General features: G+C 29.6%; 1 protein-coding gene and 1 long non-coding RNA gene across 2 annotated transcripts; one reads left to right on the top strand and one right to left on the bottom strand.

Moving 5' to 3' along the window:
- LOC109343050 lies at positions 6 to 2,497 on the top strand. Its single transcript, XM_019581162.1, has 3 exons — positions 6 to 583; positions 1,128 to 1,313; positions 1,911 to 2,497. The coding sequence occupies exons 1-3, from the start codon at positions 179 to 181 to the stop codon at positions 2,193 to 2,195; spliced, it is 876 nt and encodes a 291-aa protein (XP_019436707.1). The 5' UTR covers positions 6 to 178; the 3' UTR covers positions 2,196 to 2,497.
- On the bottom strand, positions 7,239 to 7,551 carry LOC109342524. The gene is made up of 2 exons (XR_002107064.1): positions 7,471 to 7,551; positions 7,239 to 7,391 (listed from the first exon to the last, which is right to left on the bottom strand). It is a non-coding gene; the product is annotated as an uncharacterized LOC109342524 (long non-coding RNA).

Below are 18,603 nucleotides of genomic sequence, written 5' to 3'. Positions count from 1 at the left end.
AAGATTCTTTCTTCTACTGAAAACCTCAAGTACTATCTTCACATCAACAACAACAACATCATCAATACAAGTCAATTCATAATCTTGTTCATTAATTAACACTTATCAACCAGACACAAGTCACAACACTATCATTTTCAGAAGGAAAAAATAAATAGAAAAGGAAAAAAAGAAAACAATGCATGCAAAGACAGATTCAGAGGTAACTAGTTTAGCAGCTTCATCACCCACAAGATCCCCACCTCGCCGCCCTCTCTACTACGTTCAGAGTCCTTCAAGAGACTCTCACGACGGCGAGAAAACCGTCACCACCGTCTCATTACACTCAACACCACTCGCTTCACCTCACCACTCTTCCTCCGCCGCCCCTCATCATCACCACCGCAAGGACCTTAACAAGCCCTGGAAGCAGATTGATGCCATTGATGAAGGTGTTTATGAAGCTGAAGATCGCCATAGGAATGGTCTTCCTCGTCGCTGCTACTTTCTCGCATTTGTTGTTGGGTTTTTTCTTCTCTTCACTCTGTTTTCGCTTATTCTATGGGGTGCTAGCAGACCCATGAAACCCAAGATTTCCGTAAAGGTAATTTGGTCAAAAGTTTCTATTTTGGTCTTTGTTTTGTGGTTTTTAGGATTAAATATGAACTGGGTCTAGAACAATTTTGCTTTTTTTATTTACTTTAATTTTTCCGCATTATTCAATGTATTAGGTTTGATTTCCATAAAGGCTTTATGATCCCAAGTTTCATTTTTTATCCTTGTTTTGAGGTTTTTAGTCTGAAATCTAAACTGGTTCGGATCATTTTTCCTTTTTTCCTGGGATTAGAGATTTGTTTGGGCTCATGAGAATAGAGTTATGAAAAATAAGCTTCTTGAAGTATCTTATGAAAGTACCCTATGATCTTCTCTTCCTGTAAGTTTTTTAGCTTAAGGGGAGATTTTGAAAATATTTTTCTTAAAAAAACTTACTTCAAAATAGCTTATTGAATAAGTGCTGATTCGAGCTGTTGTTTAACCAAAACACACATAAAATCTGATTTGTTTAGTCCCATGTTTTTGTTTTAAGGTTTTTAGGATAAAATCTGAACTTGATATTCATCATTTTTTCCTTACACTCCATTTTGCAGAGCATAAAGTTTGATGAAGTTAGAGTGCAAGCTGGTGCAGATGCCAGTGGTGTGGCAACTGATATGATCTCCCTAAATTCTACTTTGAAGTTCAGATACCACAACACTGGCACATTCTTTGGTGTACATGTTTCAGCAACACCCTTAGATCTGTCCTACTCAGACATCGTTATTGCTTCAGGGGATGTAAGATCTATGGAACATCCTAATAGTTTTTGTTTAACTACTTAACTATAAGGTTCATCTAGACTTAAGTTTGGTGTTAAAGTCATCAAGTGATCCTTTAAATTATGGGAAATTGGATTGATCTCCATTGAGATTTGACTCAATTACATTCATCATTCCTCTTGTTACAAAAGTCGAACTTTCTTAGATTCGGTTATCATGACATTTACTTCTGGAGGTGATTGGAAATACATTGATTGTTACTTTTAAGTCAAGAGAAGTGTCTACTGTAATTAAACTAGTTAGTGTAACTTCCCTTTATGTCACGAGTTCAAACAGTCTATCTGCTTATGGAGGTAAGACTGCGTACATCTACTCTCCTCGGATCCTAATTAGTAGGATTCTCGTGTACCGAGCCGCCCTTTTTTAGTGTAACTTCCACGTAAACTATTTCTTGAGTTGAAATCATGGTGTACTTTAATAAAATCGAAGTCGATAAATTTTACTTGCTCACTTTGCTTATTTTACAAGTTTACTTCAGTGAAGTTTTTTTTAAACCACAAACATGTTTATGTTTTCTAACATTGTGCTTTGGAATTGGTCCTTTTTGCATTGCAGATGAAGGAGTTTCATCAATCTAGAAAGAGTAAAAGGTTGGTGAGCGTGGCGGTAATTAGTAACAAGGTCCCTCTGTATGGAAGTGGTGCTAGCCTGAGCAGTACGACCGGTATGCCCACAGTGCCAGTGCATTTGAAGCTGAATTTTGTGGTGCAATCTAGAGCTTATGTCCTTGGTAAATTAGTGAAGCCTAAGTATTACAAGAATATTGAATGTTCAATCACTTTGGATCCTAAGAAGATAGGTACCATGGTTCCCCTCAATAATTCGTGCACATATGATTGATACTTGTGAGTGAAGAAAAGAAAAACAGCACATGGAATAGAATTATTAGAAGAAAAAACAATAAGATTATTTTATGATTCATTGGTTCTTTTGAGTTGTGGAAAGATATGGATATACAGATCAGAGGGAAGGATGCATTGGTTGGTCCAAGTTGTGGCATGTGAGTGATCATTTCATGAAGACATTTTCTATATTTTGTTGGGTATTATTCTTTTGTCTGATTTTAATCTGATTAAATGTAAAAGTGATAATTATTTTAAAATTGTTCAATCTCAATGTTGTAAATGTATTATTTTATTGGTCAATGGTTATTAGTTATTTTGAAATATTTATTACAAAATTAGCATTTAATGAATGTTTGATTTTTAGTAACTGGGTCGAATTTGACTAAAGTGACTCAAGATCTATTTTTAAGGATTTTTGTGTCTAAAGCCCACCCATGTATTGATGGAGCACATTTTGACTAGCTTAAACCAATTCTTTTTCACAACTCTAGTTTGTCATCATTTTAATCAAGAGAATTATCTCTTCATATAATGAAATAAATTATTTTCTTAGATCACTAAAATTATGACATGTGTCATATTTAATCATTTTCTATAAACATATTTTTAAAATTAAATAAAACAGTACACATGTCATAGTTTTATTAGCTGAGAGAAATATGTTATATACTCCAAGTATAAGGAGATACTTTATTTTCTTTAATCAAAACCTCTTTACTTATATATGCAAAAAAAAATGAAGTTGCAATACTGTATTGATAGGAATAATGATAATAATTTGCATATTCAGTTATAATTATGATGGTGAGAATCTTGACACAATGAGAAAATTATTGCTTTGTGACTTAGATCAGATCTGAAACTCAAATTTTGAAAACATTCCACAAAGATAAAGTTGAATACACTTTTCTGAACTTACAAAGTGGAAGTATGATGATACATTTAATTTGAATTACCTAATTTTATAAAAATGATCTTTATGTATCTGATGCGTTTATTATTTTTAATTCAATTTAAATAACCTTAAGAAATTCGATTTAATTTTCAAAGATCAAATTTCATTGATATGTGTACGCGGACACATTTATCGCAGAAACCATAAGTCCACTAGTTAAATGATCTAATAATTTTTTAGAATGTTGCAACCCATTTTTTAATTAGCTTCTCAAATGGTAAATTTTCATCTGATGACATATTCACAATTTCACATAGTTATCCGTTCACATTTAATTATCAAACAAAATATTTTATTAACATAATTACTATAAACATAATTAGTGGTCAAGAAAAAATGGTAGATAAAATGATTACAAATAATTTAACGGTAAATGTTGCTTTGTTAATTAATATAAAATATTATGATATTGTTTGATCTATATGTACTGTATTTCAGCTTATAAAATCTAATGAAAATACTTGATTGTTATTATAATTACTATAATCATAATTATAATGAACCAAATCAGAAAACATGTTCGGTTTAGTTTCGTGGTTTAGTTTAATTTCGCAATTAAGGAACTAATTAAGTTTGGTTTGATTTGTTCGAATTGAACCACATGTTAAAGAAATAGATACTAATGAATAATATTATATTATATTTGAATTCTTCAAATAATTTTATGGTTTAAATTATAAATTTTTGGTATTATTATATATTACTAAATTGTTATATATGTTGTTACTTTGTTAAATTGTTATATATGTAGGCTATTTTCCTGGTGTCTTTGATGATTTAGAACTTATCTTGTCACTTTTGTGGTAATGTGTTTGAAACTAGCATATACCATAAATTATTATATCTTACTATTATAAATATATATATATATATATATATATATATATATATATTACTAATTGTATTATGAGTAAATTACACTGACACCCCCTGAGTTTTAGTGAAATTACACAAACCACTCCTCACTTTTCTACACCTACAAAACCCCTCTCATTTTTATACTTTCGTTACACTAACTACCCCTACATGAGAAATAAGTGTAATTTTGTGGGGAAAAAATGTGATAAATGCAATTAAGTTAAACAAAACATGATATATTGTGGAGACAATTCCAAATAATATATGAGTCGATACCTCTTTATTATTTTTGGTTCGTTACGATATAGTATAAGAGCGATTTAAACAATATCTTTTTAGAATTGCTGATGCATTTTGTAACAAAAATAATAATAAATATACATTAATTTGTATATTATTTGGATTTTTCCTCACAATATACCATGTTTTTTTAAACTTAATTGTATTTATCACATTTTTATTCAAAAAATTACACTTATTTCTCATGCAGGGTTGATCAGTATAGTGAAAGTATAAAAACTAGGGGAGGTTTGTGTAGGTGTAGAAAAGTGAGGGGTGGTTTGTGTAATTTCACTAAAACTCAGGGAGTATCAGTGTAATTAACTCTTGTATTATTATATGTTACTAATTACTATATATGGTATCTGTGACAAATTGAGATTATATTGCTAATTATGTTAGTAATTGTTATATATGTTATTATTTCTAACTATGAATTTTATTGTTATATATGTGACTATTCTTTCTTCATACATTACATAATTGTTAATTTGTTATATAGGTTACTAGCAAGCAGTAATGAATTTTAATTTGCTTGCTCATCTTTTTACGGTTTATATTTTCTGATAATAATAATAACAAGGTTCTTTTTTCTTTTATGGACAAATAATGTTTTAAATACATTTTGAACTTTTAATTAATGTGTGATTTTGAAAAAGGAAAATCACTGAACCTAATCAAATTATTCATCATCAATTCAATTTCTACAATTCAATTTACAGTTAATTGAGGTGAACCAATATTTTTATATTGTATTCAGTGACTAAATTACACAAAAAAAAAAAATCAATTGAAACTAATCTTACACCTCTATTACTGTATATGGTAACAAATGTTATCAAGCACTTTCTCCTTTGCTTTAAATGTCACCACTTGTGACATTGCAATCACAATCATCCATTGTCATATCTCTCATTTAATTAGTTTTAATCTTAGTTTAAATGATATATTACAAAAAGAATAAAAACGGCCCAATATGATTGGTAAATACTTATATTCTTTAAACGTGATATATTAAGGATAAGATCCATATTATGTGTATGAAAAACTTTATAAAGACATAACTCATTCTCATAAACTCTATGTCTTAAGAAAATTGTTTTTATTGTGGAGTGGACGACACCTTTATCATAAAAATATTGATATATAGCAAAGAACATAACTTTTTTCCCAAAACAATTTATCATTTTCACTTCTATAAATAAAGAGATCCATATTTCACCTCTTTTCTTTTAATTCTCACTCGTACTAGTTAAAAACAACCTGAATATGAAAGGCCATTAATCCTTCTTGTAAAGGGTCCCTTTCATTCACAGGTATGGTGTGACATTGCACACAAATAAAAATTTAATACCTGAGACACTGGCTTAAGACAGGCTTACACATGATGTCCAAACTTGTGACCTAGTAGGGTTCATCAAAACACAACACATGAGCTAGCTATAGAGCTAGTAACTAGGCTTAGAAAATCAAATGTTTCCATTAATTTCATGTTTTTTCTTTGTAGGCATGTCAAATTCGCAAGTGATATTTATTGTAGGAAGGTTGGTTGTGTATATCGAAAACGAAGTTGTTTGTGCGAAAAGATTGGCAGAATTTGCACAAGTTTGATATCTGATGTCAGAATAATTATTATTATATCTTTCCGGATAGGAATCGGGCCAACAAGCACAAATCACCGTTTTGTTATGAAGTATAGGCTTTTTAGACCATCCGAGTCCGTTTCGGCCTGAAAACGACATTTTAATAATTTTAGAAATTTATGTTTTATTTTTTGTGTGTGGATAATTTCGCATTAGGTTTTGCTTTAAGTATTTAAGCATTTTTGGGATATGGCTGTTCAATATTACCTTATCCTTAAATAAAAGATCCAGAGTTTTCTCTTTCTGATGAATTTCAGAGTTTATCTATTAGGTTTGTGACTTGCAAACTTGTGTTTTCATTCCAATTTTAGCTCTTGCCAACTTTTTATATTTTCTCGACTGCATCAATATTTCTCTCTATGTGATCTACCTTGTTTACCTCAGGCTAATATGGGATAATGCAATCCATAAAATCAACCTAGGATTTTAATAGTCTAGGATTTTTTTTACTTATGTACGATAATAGATATTTTCTGTTTTTCCTTTGGATTTTTCTTATTGGTAATAAATAAAAATTAACGAGAAGATAAAAATAACTTTATTATATGAAAAAGAATATCACATTTTGATATTCAAATAGTTAAATGTTGGAATACGTCTTACAATGGACTAGCTACACAATTTGAGTTAATGACACACAGAAATTCAATGACTTTCTAATTAGCAATGTCATGTAATATTAAATTATTAATATCATGTATAACTATCAGAGTTTGGTGTATTATTCACAATGAATTGAAACCAACTTTTCAATTCATGATGTTGACTGACAAAAGAAAAGGAAGAGCATATTTATCTATGGCATTTAACATATTAGAAATAAGATAGCTTATTATAAGGATCATCTCTATTAATAGAGAGATAAATATTATAAAAATAAAGGAAATATAACATTGTAAACTATTTTTGTCTTTTTACATGTAACAAAATTATAATTTTGTCAAGTAGGTGGAAAAAATATTTATTTCTTTATTAATGAAAATGATCTTTATTCTAAACTTTGGCATAAATTATATGTTAGAAGTTAATTTATTTGAATTCTTGAAACCTCCTAAAAAGTAAGACACTAATTTGTCTATAAAAAAAGTAAGACACTAATTTTATTTTCTAATAAGTTTTAAACCCATCGACTTATCTTAATTTTTATTAGTACTCTGGAAAATGTAATCGGAGTGAATAATGACTTGTTCTCCTAATCTTTTTTTCTTCATCTTAACAACTTTTCAATGATAAAAAAAATCACACATGAGAAGGTTGTGCATAATTGGTTGATATAATTTGTTCTTTAACAGACTCATAATCATAATAAAACATTAGTATAAAACATTAACTGATGTTAAAAAGACAGGTTGATTTTATTCGTGAATAGTAAATACTATGTAGATTGGGACTTATAACAGTGGTCTCTAGAAAGTATATAATAGCATGAAATGTCCATTACTGAGGAACCTGACCCCTTTCTACAACCATCCATTGACTGATACAAATCAGTGTACAATTAATCAATTATGGGACTGGGTTCTGACTTGGACCACTACACTTTCTTTCTTATTCTTCTTCTTCTTCCACAGAGCAAGTGGTAGATTACTGGTAGTTTTCTAATGGAAGAAACAATCAAATAAAAGTAATTGAAAATATATACTATTGTCTCTTAACTAATTAGTGAAGGTCAAATTAATATATATAGATCAAAACAAATGCTTATTGATTTATTGGTAAAATGGTAAGTTGTACACACATTAGGTTAACACTAAGGTAGCTTTTATAAAAATTGTAGCTTTTGCTAAACAAAATAAGCTTCTAATTAAGATAAGAGGTATGCAGAAGAACCTACACTTGCAAACAATTTTTAACTTGTAAATTCAGTTTCTCATTCTAGTAACTTCTTCATACAATCAAAGAACATATCTCATGATCTCTAACAGCCATAACTGGATTTTTGTCCCTGTCTAACTGCAAAATAGAAAAGGTTAATGACCATTAATTTCCCAAACATTTTATCTGATCAGAAACTGATATGAACATTATAACAACAAATATTTCATTTGAGTGGAACAAAAGTTAAATGTGTATAAATGAACATATTAAGCTAGCTAATATATGAAATCAAGTATAAAGAGTTAATGTGACATATACATATATAAACAATATTAACATGTTGGGGAATGGAAGAGTAAGAAATGGAGGGTGAATTGGTGGATGACAGAAGCTTAGAGAGCACAAAGGAGTGAGATGCAATTGTCTTCTGCTATCCATGTATGTATATATATATATATATATGTGCATATCATCATCTGTGCTCTCTATCTTCTGTCAACAACCAGTGCCTCCTTCTCTCTTCTCCCATATATTCATCCCCTTTTTACTGTTCTTTATTTATACAAAACCAGAATCATATGCAGAAGAAGAGTTAGGTATGGAAGGAAGAACTGTAGTCTAGAGAGAAAAGAGAGATTGGTTTGGAAGTTTTGGAGTGTTGGGTTTCTCAAGGGGTTAATAGCACCTATTTATAGGGGGAATGAAAGGGGAATTGAAGCAAGCAAGCCTAATAGAAATAATTGGTAAACCAAGTGGGAACACTTTAGTGTCTCCTTTGAATATCAACCTAATTAAAAAGAAAAATAATAAAAAATAAATTATTTTTTTATATTATTTGGTGAAAAATAATTAGTTTGGAATATGGTAACATAATTTTTTGAAACATGTGATTCTGGTTGGTGTATAACATCCATTCTTTAACAATAATGAGATAATAATTGTATTTTTATTTGTTAATTTGAAATAGGTGTATATTGAGAGTTTAAATAGAAAGTAAGTGAGAAACAATGATAAAAATATATCATATTTAAAACATGATATAAAAATAGTAAAACTCCTTGTGTATGGGGATCATCTCATAAAAACAATTAATAAAAATGATGATTCCAAAACACCACTTTTTTGCACTTATTTTATAATCAGTGATTATTTAATATCCATTATTTTTTTCCAAAATAATGCTTTGATCAATTATTATAAAATAAATGTGAAAAAGGAGAGAATATGGGAGCATTTACATCATAGATTTTTCTAAGAAATAAAACTGATTCATTCAATACATAAAATAAACATGTTGGGAACATCCCTCCAAAACAGGATAACAATAAAACCCAGCCATAAGATATTTTCATCATAATATAAAATTAGTGCACTAGAAATAGCATGTGTATAAAGAGATTTATGCTTAATTTTTAGTGGAAATATTCCTCACCCTATAAACCAATTATATATTATTCTATTACTTGATTGAAAACTTAAAAAGTTTTAAATTAAACTTATATAAAAATAGGTAGAGCTGCCATAAAATGTTCCATCACTAAAGAGTAAGAATCTCTTATCCCAAACTCTGTCCATCACCAATGAAAATATAACATGTTAATTAAAAAAGTTAAATATTTATTATTATTATATTTTTGTTTTAATATTATTGGTCCAATACATGATTTTGAGATATAGTTTACAACAAAAGATCTCGTTCAGCGAGTACCAATGCAATGACACTTTCATGATACTATCAAATTTGTAACCACTTTTCACGAGCATATATATCAACAAAAGGACACCCTAGGTAACTTCCTACCCCATTCACGTACTCCATGTAAAATCATGCATGCCAATTTACATTGGTTTCCCAATATATACGAAGGTTTTTAATCTCTACCCTCTACTTCTTATGAAGGATACTGTAGCACGAATGCTATGATTTTTTGTACACTGAAATCATGATCTATTCAATATTCACAATTGTATCATGACTATAATTGCATTTGTGTTCGTTACGTTTTCTTGCAAGAATATGCAATTGAGATAAATATAACGTAACCATATTTATAAATTAAAGTCATGAATATTATCGTTAAATAATCTGATTAACTAAAGAACTTGTTGAAGCATGTTGACTCATTTGTGTAAGGGTATTGATATGATATTATGATATGCACCCATGTGCAATGGGATTTCCATAAATCTTGTGAGATCATCATAATATATATTTTCCAATTTGCTATCCTAACTTTGCAATCGAAATGCTATACAGAGTTGTTGTGATTTACTTACATCTTTCTTCTTCAGTTACCATATGAGTGGTCTGTGGGGCCCACAATTCAAATGCACCATTATTAGTAATAGGGACCTTGCATGGGTCAAGGCAAGTGAAGTTCTGGATGGTGATACCTGTCCCACACGGTGTCTCACTCCATGTCCCAAGTTAATCAGAGTGCTCTATTTTATTACTTTTTGTTTTTAAATTTTTTATTTTATCCATATGTTAATATATGATTGATTTGAGACAGTGAATAAGACACTGTTGGAGACAAATGATCCCCATCCAAAGTTGTGTATATGTATGAGGATCATGTCCACATTCATTCATGTCTCACTTTGCATCCTAAACCAATTAGAATATCTCATTTCATTAAATGGAAAATAATAAAAATAAAAATTAATATTTTAATATTATTTTATGAAATTTGATTGATTAAGAATATGGAAACATTGATTTTGATGGGATTTAAGATTCTTGAAGCTGTCAAGTGGGTCAGAAAAAATGTGGAATATGTAAAATGTTAATAATATATTGAGACAAAGAAGTCTTTATCTCACACATATATTTTTTCTAGAGTTGGAACTTAAGGACTGTTGTGACTTGTGTGAATTAATTTACCCTATTTAGATTTTAGAGGCCATGACACTTAAAAGAAACCTAACCATACATCTTAGATATGATTTTTTTTGTACTACTAAATATATCCTTTGTTGTTGGATAAAGAATTAATCATTTTTAGAATGTATGACTGACACTCTTAATAAATATTGCTTTCGATAATCGAATACTGGACCATTTCATTATTCTAGAGATCTAACGGGGTATTACACTACTAGATCACATATTAGTTAGTGTATGCTGAATAATAATAGTATGCATGGTTGGGAAGTCACAATCAAAAAGCAGGTTCATCAATTCAGGGGTATCAGTTGTGGGAGAGTGTTTTTCAATGTATGTCTCTTTTAGTTCATCTTCTTTCATGTGATATTAATTACTTGCCTCAACACCATTAAAATGGAGTTAAATAATCTTACAATAGAGTTTTTATCAACAACAACAAAATCTGACAATGGAGTTGTATTCAGATTGTGTTGTCATCATTCGGAGTAAACAGGTTCGAGATGTGTCGGTTTAATTTGATCAATACCTTGTCATAATTCAAATAATATTTTGGTGTATAATGATGATCATGAAAAAAAAGGGTGTTATATGTTATCCACTATTGAGTATATTACTCAAATTTGTACATCAAAGATTCTGTATCACTTTTACAATTTAACTTTTGGTACTTGTAATATAATAATATATAGATAATAATTGATAACATCGCTCTTATATTTAATTATTTATTATAATTAATAATATATATTATATATTTATTTTAGTTTTAAATTTTGTGAGTAATATTATATTGTACTAACAAATCTCACTAAAAATCCTCATCAACAGAATTTAACGCATCATTTGAAGGATTATACACTCACATATAAAGTTAAAGTAGTTGTGTACAAACTATAAAGTGACATGTGTTATTTTTAAGGATTAAAATGATTTTTAAACTAACTTGTTATAGATGACATTTTACATCTTTTTTATAAATTTCAATTTTTTACATAATACAAAATTGTTCTCTTTATTATAAGAATTATATAGGAATATCTACTTTTCTAATTAATACTTTATGGCTTATTTGGTAGGCAAAATAAGATACCATATTTTATCTTATCATCTTGCAATATAAATTTTAGTAAGCTAGTATGATAAGATAGAACTCATTGTTGACCTATTTTATCATACCCCATTCATTTATGTATTTTCTATTATATAGGGAGAGTTGAGTTAGAAATGAAGTGAATATTATAATACAGTTTTTTACTCATTCCTTCTAGTCACCATTACACTGTCATCATTAGTGTCATCACATACATAAATGACATCATTATTTATCTTATCTGAAGTATAAGGGATTATGTTGATCATATCATTACAATGTCTTTATTTTATCCCAACCACCAAATGAACCCTTAATTAGGTAATGGATACAGATTAAGACAACCATGGAAAGTATTAATTATTATTGGAGAGAGTCCAGTAATGAATTAATGAGGAAATGAGACTTTAATTATCAAATTTAAAAATCATTTAAAATAAGTTAAAATCACAATCATTAGATATTTATTTTTGCTACATGTTATAATCTCAACATAATAATGAACTCTCTTGTACTGAGATGATCCAAATTTTAATTATCAATATAAATAATGTATTTTGCCCCAAAAATATCAAAAAACTCATAATGATAATTAGCACTCCCAAATTAATTCAATAAGAGCAAATATAAAATTAATAGTTATCACTTTTTAATTTCCTATAAGGACAAATAATATCAAAAATATGCAAAAATTACAGAGACAATATTACAAGTATATATGTATTTACTTACCAGTTACCAGCAACTAAAGTACAATGGCAAGCATATTAATGAATCAAAAAGTTGTTTGTGTATTATACTTGAAGTGTACAACAAAGATTTAACATATTATATTACTTTTAAAAATTATGTAAGGACTAAATAAAAAATTTATAACCAAGAAGATTCAACATAGTCTGCATATAACTGAGTTTCTGAAACATGATATCAGAAATTCAATTCTTATAAATATGAAGAAAAAAACATTATTAGTAGAGGTAAAACTGACTTTGTTAATCTCTTTACAATATGATTAATTTCCAATCGTCAAACGTAGAATTCTTATTGCAAACCAAAAAATAAAACCTTTTTAGTTCTCTAATTGTAAGTCATTTTACAGCGAGCTTAATTGTAATTAAATTTGTAAACACCCTTGATTAATTAAGGCATACTAAGATCTCAACCCACTTTGATTAACCAATGACAATGAATATATATTTTTTATCTCCAAAAAAAGTTGTAATACACATTGTATATGTTCTTAAATCCACTTTATACAGTCTTATCTTTTTGGAATAACATACAAACCGTATGTCACGGAAAGATATATATGAACTGAGTCCCACACTGAGAGTGCCCGAGTGAGATCCAAAAATGTAGGGCCATTTGTTTCATATTGCAGGGATTTGTTAGTCAGGCTCTAGTTTTTTCCAATATCATTAGTCTTATACTACTTAGTATAATATTTATATATTATCAATAAAGATTTATATACAGTTAATAAATTATTTATCATTGATCCACATAATTCAAGAGTGTATAATATGCAAAAATGGTAAAGAAATATGGGTTAAGAGTGTTGGTAGATTTTCATCCATGAGTTACAACATTCCTCCATGAGCTAAGTGAAAGAAACATATAAGTGAGTTTGACACCACGACCCAAAACCTTTAGGCATTAGGTCTATGGGTTAAGAGTGTTGTGAGATCTTCATCTATGAGTTACAACATTCCTCTATGGGCTAAGTGAAAGAAACGTATAAGTGAGATTGACACCACATCTTGATCCAAAACCTTAAGGTGTTAGGTCTATGGGTCTATCCACTTATATGCTTTTTAACTCATCCATTCTTACTCAATATGAGACTTCTTCATTCACACTTGGATACCCAACAAAGAAAAGTCATAAAAAAGAGCAAGAACTATATAATTAAGGGTCAAATGATTACATTCAGCAGATAATAAATCAAAACAGATTAGTACGTAACTGATCAGTTTCATGATTTTTTTTTTGTAAAGCAAAATGTATTAAAATCAGCACAAGGGGTGCTAACCCAATACAAGGAAAAGATCAAAAGTTGATCTTTTTAGAAGAAAGCAAAATACAAGATTTTGGGTCATTATACCAATTAGCAAAAACTAATGATGTAGGAGCTACTTTTACCAAAAATCAAGTCCAAGATCTAGCTTGAATCAAATCCATGATATGAACATAGCTCACATGCTTATCTAAAAAAATAAAATCATTCCGCATAATCCAAATAGACCAAACAACCGTAAACCAAATCATCCTCCAGAGATGTGATCCTTTGGTAGTAGACATGACAGCATCATGCAAATTAAAGTAATCAATTAAAGATGTTGGAATTGAAGTTGACACTTGAAGCCAACAATAAACTCATTTCCAAACCGCAGAAGCAAACTCACAAGTGAGAAAAAGATGCTCAATAGATTCTTCGTGGTTCAAGCAAATGGCACACTTAGCTTCATCAACATTAAGAAGAACATGTCTCTTGAAAAGTTCCAACTTAGTGGGAAGGCCAAGTCTAAGTAATTTCCACACAAAACAAGAGATTTTTGATGGCACACAATCAATCCAACATTTATTTAAAATAGTACCTAAAGGAGAATGACTTTGATCCCCTTGGATGAGATAAGCGGATTTGACAACATACTTCCCAAATGTATGTAGACTCCAATTCCAATTGTCCTCGGTGTTCTTTTTACAGGCATGCGGTAAAATAAGGTCATACAAATTCTGGACCAAGGTTTCCTCTCTGTCAAACAAATCTCTACGCCATTTGACCTCCCAAGACCACTTATCGTCAATCCAAATACCACAATCCCCCACGGTTGCCCTTCTATTCAAAGCTAAAGCAAAAAGTCTTGGAAAGATCTCTTTCAAACTCTGGTTCCCCACCCAAATATCCATCCAAAAAAGAATTTGCGAACCATTCCCTAGATTCCTCCAAACGTTCTCATCAAACCAACCCCTACCATTACGATGAATAGAACCTACTTTACATAAATCCTTCCACCACGTAGAAGCAGATCTATTAGCAGATAAAGCTAAATTAGTTCCATATTTCGACTCAATTAGCTTTACCCAAAAAGCATCATTCTCCTACAATAGGCGCCATCTCCATTTCCCTAAAAGTGAATCATTAAAACGGGAAATATCCCTAACCTCAAAACCACCAAGGGACTTTGGTTTACACAATAATGAGATATAACTTTTACAAGCTTTCCCTATATCATTTTCCAGTTACAGCTATCATTGGTGAGTAAAACTCTAAGTACATCGGTAAATGCTCTTATAATCCTTCATAAAGCCATCCATGAGTTCCAAAATCGAACTCCCATAAACTGTTGAATATAAAATGTCTGAAACCTAAACATATTAAAGCCATTTAGTTTTCAAGCACTTTTTTCTCTTTTTATTTATTTAGAAGTTAATTTGATGTATTTAAATTATATACTATAAAATTAAAAAAATTATATTATATCATCATTTGTTCCCATGAACATATTTATTTGCTATTTTCATTTCCAAATTATGCATTTATAGTCTGATCTGTAAGTGGTGGCATTTGTCGGCCATCTATCTCTAAAGGGACTTTCCTATCAAATAATTGCAAAGTAATGGATTAAAATTTTCGAAAAATATAATATTAAAGTGAAAGAGCTACTAGTTAAGCAATTTTTTTTTAAATTTTTGACGGAATATTAATATTTTTTTAACCTATGACAATTCTTTATTCCACGGCTTGTGATAGCTGATAACTCTACTAGGAGCATATAAGTCACAAAGTCGATATCCAACTAATTTTTTATGATTATTGTTAATATATCATTACTTATGTATTATTTTTTATGTTTATTATTACTATTATTATTATTATATATAATCATTGTTATATATATATATAAAACATTTTGTAGTATTTTTAAAAATAAATTAATTATTTGAGTTGTTTAAATGAACCAATTCGAATTGAGCCGAACTCGAGCTAAAAAACAATTCGTATTGAACTAGAGTCGAGTTTCGAGTTGAATCGAACTGAGCTCTCTGGTTCGACTCGTTTCTAACCATATTGAAAAGGACTAATTTGAACCATGTTTAATGTTTTTAGAATGATTTTAAGTTTTCTAATTTTTTAAGAACTAAATTGATAGTCGTAAATTTTTTAAAAAACAAAAATATATACTTGCTCTAATATAAAAAAAAAGTGCATAATATGTGGGCCTTGTGAGTAATGGATAAAACTATTCAGAGAATGATAATGAAAGAGTTGGTTTAACTAAAAGGTTTAATCTGATTAACTGTATAGATATCATTATAAGACTTTTGTGCTTTATGTTAACTTAAAAGTGCATGCATGGCACATTTACTTCAATGGTATGTTTTCACTTACCAAGAAAACATTTCAATAGAGATCCCATCATGGCATGCATGTTTCCCTTTTGTATAATTTTAAAGTTTCAATTGTGTGTGACATTGAAAATGGGTGTTGGGTAAGTGGTGAATGATAATGAATTATCACAGCAACATGTCAAAAGCATAGAGAAGATAGTAACTAATTATGAGCATCCCTCAACACACATTTCTTATCCATTTCTAAGTCACCTTTTCCTGTGCAATTCCATAAGCAAAATGGAAATTAGAAGTGCAAGAAAAAGTGCATTGCATAAAAGAACTAGGTGCTCATTAAAGTAAGAAAGATACCTCACATATCTTCAACACTTGTCACTACCCCATACCTCTTTCCTAATTTGGCCTTCATAAATTAGGAAAATGTCCCACTTACAACATTTGTTGACAACAACATGAAACCAACTAGGGGTGAGCATGACCTAACCTTACTCGTTCACTCGACTTGATCTGATCATGATCGGATCCGAATAGGATCGGGTCTCATCGGGTCTACGATCGACTTCGAATTTAAAAATTAGTTCCAAACAATATTTAGGAATGAGTTGGGGATAAACATGACTTGGCTCGTACCCGTCCCATGATTAGTCACCCATCGTATTTATATGTGTCACTATTCAATGATGTATATAGTAATAACATCTCTTCAGTCGAAAGTGTCATTGATTCTCTATATTTTTTATCATATATACATAGTTAACAATATATATACATATTTCATTCATATCTCATACATATTCATAATAATAAATAATATTAAAAGAATTTATCTAAAAGAGGTATATATTAAATTTATTCGGGTCTAAGATCGAATTCAGATTCAAAGGCTTACCAATCAATATTTTGGGTCAGCTTAGATTCAAGTCTAAGACATAATATCAGTTCAAAAAATGTCTCAATCAACATTTAGGGTCGGATAATTGACAAACTTTATCCAACCCTTGCTCACCCCTAACACCAACAATAACTTCCTTTGATAATTTTGAAAGGCACATATATATAAAATAAAAATAATGATAAATACATACTATTGTTAAATATAATATTCAATCTTTGATATCTAAATCAGAATAAACTTTGATATACCAATTAGATCATATACAATAAAAAATTCAAACTAATTCTAAAAAAATCAGAGACTCAAATGGTCTTCACTCTTAAGCACAAAAGTGGCAGGGAATCAGAGACTTTATATGCTGCCATAGAATATGGACAATGATGGTCTGCCATTGGAGACTATACATCTTTGGAACCTTCTGAATTTTCCTTTTTGGGTATAAGGTGATTCTTTCATCTATGGTCATATATGTATATTAATTCGGGTACCACATACCCACCTTGATTGGCCATTATAAGGTTCTCTATGGAAAAGTTGAGAAGAAGTATGAAATTGAATGAAATTTAGCCAAGCAACATCACCATAATTGATGCAAATATCTTCATATCTATTGATGGGTTCTAGAATTATATATGGTTGGTATCTTTGAAAAGAATCATCATAGATAGCGTTTAGACCACTAAGGCTTACCTTCAAGGCTTATGAATTATATATATTATCATGTACTTTTTTGAAAGAGCATACAGAATATAAAGTTTCAATGATATCAAGAAGATAATAGAACATATGCATGTGCAATATGTGTAGGGAAAGAAATATATAGAATGAGAATGACGGAAAGAGAGATGAATATGAATATTATGGGTTGAAAAAGAGAGAGATTTGAGACACTTGGCTAGGATTAGATACTACTAGTAAGGGAATAAATTCTACTTTGGTCTGTAAACTTTTTTAAGTACAAACTGAAGGGATAATGATTAATTAAAAGACGATTATTAGACACATCTAGTAAGGGAATTAAAACTATTTTGGTGTATAAACTTTTCAACTACAACTAGAAATTGAAAGTGAGAGGATGAAAATGGTAAAGGGTGTATGTGATCCCTATTTTTACAGAACTTTTTTATAGGGAAAATTTATTACTAGTACAAGTTACACTAAACTCATTACACTAAATTGCACAAATAAACTCTAGATACAGACTTATAAGGTTAGGATAAAGAGTTTAAGAAATAAAGTAATAATGAGTTTTAGGGTTCGAGATGAAAGAGTAGTTTTTGCAAGTATTCTTAATCTGGTGCACTCCTGCATCAATAAATCTTGTTTTTTTTGCTGATCAAAGGGACAAAAAACATTCTCAAATCTTCACAAATTTTAACTGTATTCTATTTCAAAAACTGACTTTGTAGTATTACTATTTTTTTTTTATAAGCAAGATAATTGGATTACAAGCACAAGAGGTGCTAACCCAAGAAGAACAAAGTAACAAGAGCAACAATCACAAAGAATCTAAAATACACGACCAAGGATCTACACACCAATTGTAGTATTACTATTGTTTCGCTTTAGAAGCCATTGCAGTAAGATCAGTAAACTGATTAGGAACTTGCATGCATTAATTAGTT

This window comes from Lupinus angustifolius, chromosome LG03, assembly GCF_001865875.1.
Source record: "Lupinus angustifolius cultivar Tanjil chromosome LG03, LupAngTanjil_v1.0, whole genome shotgun sequence".
Taxonomy (NCBI): Eukaryota; Viridiplantae; Streptophyta; class Magnoliopsida; order Fabales; family Fabaceae; genus Lupinus; species Lupinus angustifolius.
The sequence above is the reverse complement of the archived record's forward strand: the minus strand, read 5'-3'. Positions and strand labels throughout refer to the sequence as shown.